This window comes from Scyliorhinus torazame, chromosome 14 (assembly GCF_047496885.1).
Source record: "Scyliorhinus torazame isolate Kashiwa2021f chromosome 14, sScyTor2.1, whole genome shotgun sequence".
Classification (NCBI taxonomy): Eukaryota; Metazoa; Chordata; class Chondrichthyes; order Carcharhiniformes; family Scyliorhinidae; genus Scyliorhinus; species Scyliorhinus torazame.
This window is the reverse complement of record NC_092720.1, coordinates 214,660,180-214,673,196: the sequence shown is the minus strand read 5'-3', so window position 1 is coordinate 214,673,196 and position 13,017 is coordinate 214,660,180. Positions and strand designations below refer to the sequence as shown.

Here is a 13,017-nt window from a genome sequence, read left to right as displayed (position 1 = left end):
AGTTTGGGTAGGGTGCTCTTTCCAAGAGTCGGTGCAGACTCAAAGGGCCGAATGGCCTCCTTCTGCACTGTAAATTCAATGATAATCTATGATTAATCTAGGGCAAAGGTTCGGCACAACATCGTGGGCCGAAGGGCCTGTTCTGTGCTGTATTTTCTATGTTCTATGTTCTATGTTCTGCCTGCGTGTATTTTTAACCAGGGTTTTTTTAAGAACATTATTGCCACAAATAAAAAATAGAATATATATGAGTTTCTACATTCATCACAGCAATCTTGAGGTGAGTTACTCACCACAGGATTCCCAGCCTCTGGCCTGCTCTTTTTTTTGTTCGCTTTTGAAATCCATGCTGACTAATCGTTATTATTTTTTTTCATTTCAAGATGTACTTCCAATCTCTCCTTTTGTAAGGTTTCCATTATTTTTCCTACCACTGATGTTATGTTTACTGGTCCCTGAATATGTTCTACCTCCTTAAATGTAAGAATTACATCAGCTGTCCGCCAGCCCTCTGGCACTGCACCTTTTTTTGAACAGATTATTAAATATGAATAATTAGGCCTCTGCTAACTTTAATAAAGACAAGGGGTGTCCACACCGAGATTCTCCGCCCCTAGCGTGGGAGCTCATATTCCGCAAAGACTACAGGGAAGACAATCACACCCACCCCTTGGGTCCCTGCGGGATATTGCACTAACTCTTCGCGAGATTTTTTAATTCACTGTGGATCAGGGATTTGATTATCTATGCGGTTGTTTAGTTTACTCATAATGACGCCCTTTCTTTTTAGTTTAAATACACTTAGCTCGTCATTCAAATGTCATGGTGACCTGTTCCTGTCTCCCTAACAAATACCAAAATAATATAACTATTTAATAGTTACGCCAGCTCTCTAACAAAAGGCTCGTCATGCACTGTTAGAAAGAAGAGTAGTTAATCACGGACCTAGGAGGCGAAGACCTGGCAGCCTCGACTTGGCAATCATTGAAGGAGAAATTGAGGGTTAAAAACAGAAGACAAAAGGGTAGGGTTTTCTGGTCCCTCCGCTGTTAATGGGTTTCCCCATTATTCGCACCCTCCGCCACCAGGCAATCCCCGCCGGGGTGGGGGGGGTCGCCATTGGCAGGATTGGACAATTTCACCAGCGAGAACAGATGGAAAAGTTTGACCGAAGAAGAAAAGGCAGAGAGGTGGATAACATTGATAACATTGACATGTGGACTGACGAAGACTTGACGTACGCCAGAGGAGCAAGATGATAAGTAAGTGAAAAGTAAATGCGCCATAGTCCCAGGTGACCATAGGCTGTTCACTCCCACAAAGGGGAGCTGGTGGTGATTTAACCTGAGGATCACCACATCTCAGACACAGGGCAAAGTTGAGAAAGCAGAGCCTTCATGAATAACATCAGCTGGTACAGAAATCGAACCCATGCTGTTGGCCTCAGGCTATATCAGAAACCAACAGTGGAGGCAGTGGCATAGTGGTATTGTCACTGGACTAGTAATCCAGAGACCAGGGTAATGTTCTGGGAACATGGGTTCAAATCCCACCAGGACAGATCATGGAATTTGAATTCAATAAAAATCTGGATTTACGAGTCTAATAACGACATGAAAACATTGTCGATTGTTGTACAAACCCATCTGGTTCACTAATATCCTTTGGGGAAGGAAATCTGCCATCCTAGTCTGGCCTCCATGTGATTCCAGACCCACAGCAATGTGGTTGACTCTTAAATGCCCTCAGGGATGGCCAACAAATGCTGACCCAGCCAACGACACCCACATCCCACGAGCGAAAATAGAAAGAAAAAGCTAACTGACCTAAATCGGCTGACCTAAAACAAAGGAGCAATGCGATAACAACAGGCCGCACAAAGGCTGTTGTTACTGGTTATAATTTCCTGACTATTCCTTAGTGGCCCGATTCCAGTCATAACCTTCCTATATTTTTTTTAACTCATGTATCTGTAAAATATTTTATAATTCTATTTCATGTTCCTTCATAATTTAAACTCATTATTCCTCTTTGTCTCCCTAATTGTTTCTTTGACTGATCTCTAATATCATCTCTTATCATGCACTTCTCTGCGCTCTCTGCACTTAATTTCAGGCTCTTTCCGAACCATCAATTGTTCCCTTGGGTCTTTATTCATCTATGAAGCCCCACGAGTGTTTTGTTTGTTCTTTGCTTTTCATGGAATATAATTTCCCTGCGCCTCCATCTGGGAGGGCAGCCACAGCCACGGCTTAATGTGTCAACTGAAAAGATAGCGCCTCAGACAGACGGCCGGTTTAGCTCAGTTGGTTGGTGTGCTGGTTCATGATGCAGCGAAAGGCCCACAGTATGGCTTCAATCCCTGTACCAGCTGGTTTTATTCATACGTCCTTGCCTGAGGTTTGGTTATCCTCAGGTTAAATCACCACCAGGCAGCTCTCCCCCTCAAAGGTGCATAAGGCCACCTGGGACTGTGGCGACTTTACAACCAAAAAGGTGGTACCTCTGACAAGGCGGCACCCACTCAGTATTGCACTTGGAGCATCAGCCTGTATTTTTGTCTTGCAGGATCCAGGAATGGGACTTTAAGTTACAGGTCGGGACTCCCTCACCCACCCCTGTGGTGTGCTCAGCTGCCCGGCCAACAGGGAAACCCGCTTTGGCAGGACCGGACGATTCCCGCCTACTACAATCTCTTGACACAACTAAAGGCAAGGCCTCCACCACCTCAGGTAAGCCTGACACTACAGTGCCCGGGTCAAACTCCAATGATTAAACAGAAAGACGAAAGCGTAACTGTGCTTCACGTCCAAATTTAAGAGCAGGAATTATCCTTGCTGCTTTCAAACCTCCCCGGAATTTACCTACTCCCGCCCCTGTGTTAAATTCCAGCTTCACCAATCTTTTTAAATGAACATCAATCTCACTCCCCAGGCTCGCTGTCCATCTCCCGCCCTCAGCCTGACCACCCCGCGGTCAATCCAAATGACTTGTGGCTTCATTCATGAGGAGATTTCTGTGCTGGGAAACTGGAGTCCCTTTCCTCCTCCTCCTCCTCCACTCCACTGTTCCAGTCTTTAAAAAAAAGATCCTCGCCCAGCTCTCCATCCCAACTCACATGCCCAACACACAGAATAACAATAAAAAAGTCAGCCTGATCACTCTGCTCACTATGATGGTAACCGCTAAAATATTTATAAAGTACACCTCCTTCCCTGTGTTTACAGGTCCGTGATTCATCTCGCACTTGCAGCGCTGGGAGCCGCGGTGGTAGTTGGAGATCAATGAGAAATGTGTTGTTAAAGTTGGGTCCAGCTCCAGGGCGGACTTGCGTGTGCCTGTAGCACCGCACAGAACAACACAGCATGGAATACCTTACAAAAACTACGGACTCCGATTGGAAAAGGAACATCTAAATGCAGTCAAGGGAAATAGAGAAACTGGATTATTTGTAGCAAGTGATTGCAAAAGACAGGCCTGCACTTAGATTAAAATGATAAAACCCAGGGGTGGGGGCGAGGAACATGTAAGGTCGGAGGAAAGGTGAAGACAAGGCAAGCACAAATGTCCAGGGCAAAGTTAAGGTCCTCAACTTAGTCATAGAGGTCAACAGCAGAGAAAAGGCCCTTTGCCCTATCGCACCTGCGCCAGTCAAAAAATAACCACCCAATTATTCTAATCCCAATTTCCAGCACTTGGCCCATAGCCTTGTGTGCCTTGGCGTTGCAAGTGCACATTTTAATACTTCTCAAATGGGCATGGTCCACATTTCTTGTGCTTCTTCTCCCAAAGGGTGGTGGCGGTGTGAAAGCCTCTCCCTCAAAAGGCTCCAGGTACTGGGGGGGGAACAAGCAGAGCTTTCAAAGCAAGGCTGGCAGACTTTGGTCATGTATGGAGCAGTCAGTGAGGGTAAATGGATATGAGATACAGGTCAGCCGCAACCTAATTGAATGAGAGAATAGGGTAAATGGGGAGGCAGTGGCGTAGTGGTATTGTCACTGGACTGGTTATCCAAAGAACCGGGGCAATCCTCTGGGGACGTGGGTTCAAATCCCGCCAGAGCATTAATATTACACCAAAAAAAATTTGAACCCTTCTTCCCGGAACTGAAAATCTGGGCTCAGCTTTACTCGTGACATCGGAGTAATTTTTCATAGTTTTAATCTGCTCATAGGATCCTTTTTCATTCATTTGTTCATTCAACTGGGTCAGCATTTATTGTCCATCCCTAATTGCCCTTGCTTAATAGGACATCCAGAGGCCATTTAAGAGTCAAATACATGGCTATGAATTTAGAGTCATATGTACATCGGACCAGGCAAGATTTCCCTCGTGAACCAGATGGGTTTTTACGACAATTGGCTCATGGTCATCTTTAGACTTTTAATTCTAGATTTTTAGCGAATTCAAATTTCACCATCTGCAGTGGTGAGATTCGAACCAGAAATCCCTACAGAACTCCAGAGAATCCCTACAGAATGCCATGGAATCCCTACAGAACTCCAGAGAATCCCTACAGAATGCCATGGAATCCCTACAGAACTCCAGAGAATCCCTACAGAACTCCAGAGAATCCCTACAGAATGCCATGGAATCCCTACAGAACTCCAGAGAATCCCTACAGAACTCCAGAGAATCCCTACAGAACTCCAGAGAATCCCTACAGAATGCCATGGAATCGCTACAGAACTCCATAGAATCCCTACAGAATGCCATGGAATCCCTACAGAACTCCAGAGAATCCCTACAGAATGCCATGGAATCCCTACAGAACTCCAGAGAATCCCTACAGAACTCCAGAGAATCCCTACAGAATGCCATGGAATCGCTACAGAACTCCATAGAATCCCTACAGAATGCCATGGAATCGCGACAGAACTCCAGAGAATCCCTACAAAATGCCATGGAATCGCTACAGAACTCCAGAGAATCCCTACAGAATGCCATGGAATCGCTACAGAACTCCAGAGAATATCTATAGTGCAAAAGGAGGCCATTCGGCCAATCGTGTCTGCACCAACCCTTGAAAGGAGCACCGTACCTGGGCCCATTGCCCCGCCCTATCCACGCAATCCCACCTACATATACATCTTTGGACTGTGGGAGGAGGCACCCGGAGGAAACCCGTGCAGATATGGGAGAGAACGTGCAGACTCCACACAGTCAGTCATCCAAGCCTGGAAGTGAACCGGGGTCCCTAGTGCTGTGAGTTAGCAATGCTAATCACCACGCCACCGTACAGCACACCCTGGTTTCTGTCGACAATTATCACTACCCTATCGCCGCCCCGTGAAGCGGGCATTTTTGGTGAGACCAGCGTTCATTGTCCTTCCCCATTCCTCGATGATGGTGAGCTGCCTTCTTGGCCCGCTTAAAGGAAAACAGCTTGGTTACAACTGTTACTTCTTGCTGGCCTATTTCAGAGAGCAGTTATGTATAAACCACATTGCTGTGGGCGTGGAAGCACACATGGGATAGACTGACAAATTTATTTCCTTAACGAATATCAGCGAACAGGCCCGGGATTCTCCAGCCATTGGGATTCTTTGCCCTCTGGCAGTGCACCCCTGCCTGTGGGTATCCCAACGGCGTGGGGTAGCTTCAATGGGAAATCCCATTGACAAGCGGCGGGAAGATAGAATCCCACCACCAGCGAAGGGCGCGCCACCGAAAAACACCCGGCTGGGGGAGTGGGGAATCCCGCCCCAGATGTTTTTCTTTACCATATTCGAATAGTTCGATGGTCATCATTACTGAGGTTTAGGGCAGCACGGTGGCCTAGTGGTTAGCACAGCTGCCTCACGGAGCTGAGGTCCCAGGTTTGATCCCGGCTCTGGGTCACTGTCCGTGTGGAGTTTGCACATTCTCCCCGTGTCTGCGTGGGTTTTGCCCCCACGACCCAAAAATGTGCAGGGTCGGTGGATTGGCCACGCTAAATTGCCCCTTAATTGGAAAAAATAATTGGGTAATCTAAATTTTTTAAAAATAAATCATTACTGAGGTTTGTTTTCCAGTCAAGATTTATTGAATTAAAGAAATACCTCAATAAAATGTTTATTAAAATGAAAATAATTTAAATTTTTTAAAATTGAATTTATTGAATTCAAATTCTACTCCTGCCACGGTGAGTTTGAATTCAAGTCTCCAGATCATTAGTTCAGGCCTTTGAATTATTAGTCCATTAGTCTAACCACGATGCGACTGTACCCTCTAAGTCCTGCAATGCTGATGTTTATTTCAGCTTCATAATATCAGCCATGCAATTTTTTAAACAATAGCTCTGCTCAGGACAACTGGATATTTCTTCAGGCACCCCGACTGTTCAATGACACGCAAATGTGATGTCTAGTTTTAAACTGGGGACATTGTAAGATGAATGAAACAGCTCTGACCTGGGCCTCAATAATCTATCTGTTGCAGATGCAACTTTCCAGATGTGTTCTAGAGGTGACCACCACACAGTCCTTGTGAAGACAAAGTCCCATCTTCACTTGGAGGATATTATCTGTCATGCTGTGTGGCAGTAGCTCAGTGCTAAATGGGCTGGATTATGAACAGATTGAGCAACTCAAAACTGGGCATCTATGACGTCCTGAGGGCCATCAGCAGCTGCATAATATGTGCAGCCACAATCTGTAACGTCATGGTCCAGCGTATCCCCCACTCTACCGTTAGCATCAAACTGGGAGGTGGGGGGGGGGGGGATCAGGCCCCATGGCACCGTGGCACAGTGGCTAGCACTGCTGCCTCACATCACCAGGGACCAGTGTTCGATTCCAATCTTGGCTGACAGTGTGTGGAGTTTGGACATTCTCCCCGTGTCTGCGTGGGTTTCCTCCGGCTGCTCTAGTTTCCTCCCACACTTCAAAGATGTGCAGGTTAGGTGGGATTACTGGGATAGGGTGGGAGAGTAGGCCTAGATAGGGTGCTCTTTCAGAGAGTCAGTGCAGACTCGATGGGCTGAACGGCCTCCTTCTTCACTGAAAGGATCCTATGGATTGTGTGAACCCTCGTTCAATGTAGAGTGCTGGAGGGAATGCCAGACGCAGCCTAAAAATGCGGTGTCAACCTGGTGAACGTACAACTCTGCTTGTGTGCTGAACAACATAAGCAGCAAGTGATAGACAGAGCTAAGCGATCCCACAACTAATGGATCAGTCCTGCCACATCCAGTGGTGGACAATTAAACAACACACTGGAGGAGGAGGCTCCACTAATGTACCCACCCTCGATGATGGGTGAGCCCAAAAACATCATGGCAAAAATCAAGGTTGAAGCATTTGCAACCATCTTAAGTCAGAAGTGCTGAGTGGAGGATCCAGTGGTCCCCAGCATCACAGATGTCAGTCTTCAGCCAATTAGATTCACTCACATGATATCAAGAAACGACTGAAGGCACTGGATACTGCAAAGGCTATGGGCTGTGACAATATCCCAGCAATAGTCCTGAAGACTTGTGCTCCAGAACTTGCCACACCCCTAGCCAAGTTGTTCCAGTACAGCTACAACACTGGCATCTCCCCGGCAATACGGAAAATTGTCCAGGTGTATCCTGTACACAGAAAGCAGAAAAGTCCAACCCAGCCAAGCCAAGCACTGGCCATCGGTCTACTCTCAACCATCAGGACAATGATGTAAGGGGTTCTCAACAGTGCAAGCAAGTGGGGCTTGCTTAGTAATAATGTGCTTCTTAACACTCATTTTGGGTTAGAAACATACATAGAAAATAGCAGCAGAAGGGGGCCATTCGGCCCTTCAAGCCTGTTCCGCCATTCATTATAATCATGACTGATCATCAAGTTCAATCCCCTGATCCCGCTTTCCCTGCATATCCCTTGATCCCTTTAGACCCAAGAGCTATAGCTAATTCCTTCTTGAAATTGGTGAAAATGAGTTTCACCAGGGTCACTCCTATTGATCTCAATACAAGCTTGGTTCAAACATGGACAAAAGAGCTGAATGCCAGAGGTGAGAGTGACTGCCCTTGACATCAAGGCAGCATTTGACCGAGTGTGGCATCAAGGAGCCCTCGCCAAACTGGAGTCAATGGGAATCAGGGGGAAAACTCTCCACTGGTTGGAATCATGCCTGGCACTACGAAGGTGTTCAAGAGCGTGAACGAATGGCCATGTTGTGCAAGACAGAGTGCCGCGACGCAACATGGCCAATAGAAACAGGGAGACATGGCTCACAGGATCTATTCAGCGAGCAATGCCTCTTGAGATCTAATGCCATCTCGCGAGATGTTGCGATGTGAGTTCCGTCCATTGTGAGCGAGATCATGCATATTAGAGACAACTAGTGTAACTCTAATATTCAGTTTCCTGAGGCACCCGAGGCATTGGGATCTACCCCTCCGCCTCAGAGACCTCAGGCGAGGCACTGTTCAGAACTGGGGATCAGACGGAATGGCACTTGTGGGGGTTGACAAAGGGATTGGAGGCTTTCCTTCAGGGCAGGGTGGTACCTGGCACTGCTGGTGCTGCCTAGACATCCTGGCAGTGCCACTTGGGAGCCAGCCTGGCACTGCCATGGTGCCCATGAGGCACTGCCAGGGTACCAGTTTGGCACTGCCAAGCTAGCATTTTTTGTGCCGCAGTGATCAGGCTGGAGGTGCCCTGCGTGGGCTTTGGGGGAGGGGAGGGGGAGCCGAGGATGCCCTCATAGTGAGTTGGGATTGGGGGGGATAGAGGTTGGGGGCTCTAGAGGGGGGATTCCTCAGTACAGAAAACGGGGCTATGTCCAGCCTCGGCCCTCTGATTGGAATATAAGTAGCAATAAGAAAGTAGACACCTGCCTCACAGCTCCAGGGACCCGTGTTCGAGTCCGGCCTTGGGTGACTGTGTAGAGTCTGCACGTTCTCCCTGTGTCTGCGTGGGTTTTCTCCGGGTGCTCCGGTTTCCTTCCACAGTTCAAAGATGTGCAGGCTAGGTGGATTGGCCATGATCAATGCGTGTGGCTATGGGAAGAGGACGGGGAAGTGGGCCAAGGTAGGGTGCTCTTTCGGAGTGTCAGTGCAGACTCGATGGGCAGAATGACCTCCTTCTGTACTGTAGGGATTCTATGATTCTACAATAATTACTTGAATAGACACAATTCTATAATCCGGCAGATTTCCTGAATCAAGCACAGAGTAAGTCACAAACTTCCACAATCCTTCAGACATTGCAGTAAAATTTCCAAATTAGTACCAAGGTGCTACATGGAGAGCTGGTGGTATAGTGGGTCAGTAATTCACGCTAATGCGTTGGGGACATGGGTTCAAAGCTCACTGTGGCAAATAGTGAAATTTAAATTCAATCAATAAAATGTGAAATTGTAAAGCCGATCTCAGTAATGGTGATCACAAAACTATCACTGATTGTTGTAAAAACCCACCTGGTTCACTGATGTCCTTTAGGGCAGAAACTCGCCATGTTTACCCGGTCTGGCCTACATGTGACTGCAGACCCACAGCAATGTGGTTAACTCTCAACTTCCCTCCGAGGTGGCCTCGCAAGCCTCTCAGTTCAAGGGCAATTAGGGTGGGCCATAAATAAACCATGAAGGCCGAACTGAATGAGATGGGACTCTCATGGGGTGATGCACAAAGGTAATAATAATAATCTTTATTGTCACAAGTAGGCTTACATTAACACTGCAATGAGGTTACTGCGAAAATCCCCTCGTCGCCACATTCCGGCTCCTGTTTGGGTACACAGAGAGAGAATTCAGAATGTCCAATTCACCGAACAAGCACGTCTTTCGGGACTTTTGGTTACTGGAGCGCCCGGAGGAAACCCACGCAGACACGGGGAGGACGTGCAAACTCCGCACAGACAGTGACCCAAGCTGGGAATCGAACCCGGGACCCTGGCGCTGTGAAACAACAGTGCTAACCACTGTGCTACCGTGCCGCCCTTAGGAAGGTGGCATTAGCCCTTAGCAGCCGTATATACCTCCAGGGACGAAGAGGGTAAGTAATAAATGCCAGCAACATCCACATCCTGTGAAAGAATAAAGAAAAAAATGCACTGCTATTGGGGATCAGAAATTCTTAATTTTTATCTTTATTGAGTTAAATGAAAATTGAAAGCGGTGGTATTTTTTGTAATGAGAGCCACTTCATGATGTCAGTTTTACACCTCAGCCACAAATTAGAATTACTCCCATAATAACCACAGGTTGCTGTAATTTACCAAACAGGGATTTACAGTTCTACAGTCCAGGACACACAGTAATCATGGCTTTCGATAACCGAGCACATTCAGTCAGGAATCCCGATGCCCAAATTCACCATGGAACCATCGAAGTTTGCAGTGTGGAAGGAGCCCAATTGTCTCTTTGTGTCTGCGCCAGCGTTTTGCTGTACAACTAATCCGGCTCCACTCCTGTCTCCCTATAGCCCTGTAACCTCTGCTCATCACATAGAAATGGGAGGTTCTTGTATGTGTTATATATTGAAATAATATATTTTTTAAATAAATTCTTGAACCAGATTCACTGCAAACAGGTTTCCAGACCCTATAAATGAAGATTTCATGATCCAAGGAACCTGTTATCAATCATTCAAGGACATGTTGCATAATCATCTCAGTTTTCCATGTAGTAATCCCAGCGGTTTAATAATAATAATCACTTATTGTCACAAGTAGGCTTCAAATGAAGTTACTGTGAAAAGCCTCTAGTCGCCACATTCCAGCGCCTGTTCGGGGAGGCTGGTACGGGAAGTGAACCTGCGCTGCTGCCTTGTTCTGCATAACAAGCCAGCTGTTTAGTCCACTGTGCTAAACCTTTTTACGTATTGCTGATAAAAGACATTTCTTGTTGAAAGATTTTGTCTTGTAAGAATACCAAAAGTAAAAGAAACAACAATTTATACAGTATGAGGAGACACTGCTGATTGATTGGCAATTGGGCTCTGATTGGTAAAGGTATCGCCATGGATAATGCACCAGTTGATGGTGACTGACTGTTAGCTGCTGAGCATTGCTTGAAATTTAAACCAGGCGTTTGACTCTAATTGACTTCTCAAACAGTGTAAATTGCTGTTCCCTTTACATTTGGTATTCTCGCAAATTGTCCTGATGAGTGGAAGATTAATAGCTTTGACAAAAAAATGTCTCTTTTTCAGCAAATCTCAAGTTCTGTGCCACCAAACAACTACTTATTATTGCTCAGTTCAGCGTCATTCCACTTAAAGAAAGCAAGTCTCAAGATATCGGAAAATCATCGGATAAAGATTTCAGTGTGAGCTGAACATAGACCACTTCCCCCAAAATGATAAATGGTGAGGTTCTCGGGGTCTCCAAAGATTTCTAATGAGGGTTGTGGGTCTACCCAGAGTGAGCTTTGGAATTTTGTACATTTACCACTTTAATAAAGCTCATTGCTACAAACAATCCATGATGGTATCAAACAGAACACAATTGATTTCACAGACTTTGGCAACATTCGTTAGCTTAATTGAGATCCCATAGCTGCTTCCCACTGTATGCAATAATCTGACAAAGGTCCTCAAGATCTATAAATATCACCGTCAAATGTACAAAGACGGGGCTAGAACTGAAACCTTCAAAAGGCACAGTTAGCAAAGCTGCGAGACAGTAATGCCCACACACCACAGGGTGGGCACGAATACACTGGGGTCAAAGTTCATCCTGGGCGATAATGAAAAACAAGCTGCATCACAATAACTACAACGTTTAATTAAGTAAAATGCCCCCAGGTGCTTCGCAGGAGCTATCATAAAACAAATTTTCACACTGAGCCACATAATGAGATATTTGAACAAACAATCAGAAGCTCGGTAAAAGAGGTAAAATTTAAGGAACGCCGTAAAGGTGGAGAGGTTAAAAGAGGGAAAAGTTAAAGGAGCGAATTCTAGAGCATAGGGTACATAAATTGTTGATTTTCAAGAGGGCAGAATGAGAAATGCAAATATTTCCAGGGGCTGTATGGCTGGAGCCGGTTACCGAGGTAGGGTGACTCAAGGGTGTGCGAGGATTTGAAACATATTTAGCCCAGCTCCTTCTACCGTGCCCTCAACAAGGTGCCGAATGCAACATTGTGACATTTTACCACTGGCTACTTCTGCTGATGCAGCAACCTGTAATTAATGCAACCTCTCATAAGGTGATTATGTTGTGTACTATCTCTTTAATTCAAGGTAAAATGGAGGAATGAAGAGGGCCGAGGGATCTGTCTCAATCTCCTGGGTGGTTAGGTTTGTGGGGCCCAGCTTGAGATTTGCACGGACCAAGGGGCAAAATGTTCACACCTGAAAACAAAAGCAGGAGCTGCTGGGATAACTGTGGACAGACTTTCAGTCTCCCAGGTTTTTGGAGAGTGTGGTTTTCCAGCAATTTAAAGGGATTGCAGGAGCGGAGGGAGCTGTGGGTAAACAAGTCATTGAAGGGCAGGTAATAAGCCGATAATAAGTTATAATGGAGCTATAATGGAGCCTGTATTTTTCAATAGATCACAGAGTACAATAACAAGGAAGTTGTGGTGAATACACACAATAGTCTTATATTATACAACCACTCTAATGTAATAAAATGGCTCAAGATATTTCACAGGAACATTATATATAATACGATGACACCTTTCTTTGAAGGTCAGGAGGAGGTGAGGGGGTGCATCCTAATTTACTGCTTCTCTGCTTGAGATAGCTAATTTGGGTACAAAGTCATGAATAATTTGCGGTGTTTAGTCTTATCGGCCATGCCCACTTGTAACCGGAGTAAGGCTGGTCAATTTCATTTCGACCAGCTGAGAAAGGAGACATTCCTATTATTGTCTTGTCGGCTGGAACTAAACCAGAGGAACGAGCTGGAAATATGAATCATTAGAAAACCCTGACTTGGCTTCAGCTGGAGTACTGTGATGCCAGTCTGGGACGGCACCTCATTATGGATGCGAAGGCACTGGAGAAGGTACAGAAAAGAATCACGAGATTGGCTCCAGACTGGAGAGACGTCCGTCAGGTGAATGGATTGACAAGAGTGGGGACTGTTTTCCTCAAGTGAAGGGACC

The 13,017-nt window shown here is 46.0% G+C and overlaps 1 protein-coding gene across 3 annotated transcripts in view; it reads right to left on the bottom strand.

The window, feature by feature from the left end:
• The window catches only part of prrt1 (proline-rich transmembrane protein 1), a 132,257-nt gene that overhangs the window by 109,633 nt on the left and 9,607 nt on the right, over positions 1-13,017 (bottom strand). The window contains exon 1 of one of the 3 annotated variants that reach the window (XM_072475658.1): positions 294-394. The exons of the other annotated variants lie outside the window; for them this stretch is intronic. Coding sequence (XP_072331759.1) covers positions 294-348 — 55 coding nt within the window. The 5' untranslated portion in view covers positions 349-394. Of the gene's footprint in view, positions 1-293; positions 395-13,017 lie in introns of those variants that run through there. 3 annotated transcript variants of the gene reach the window in all.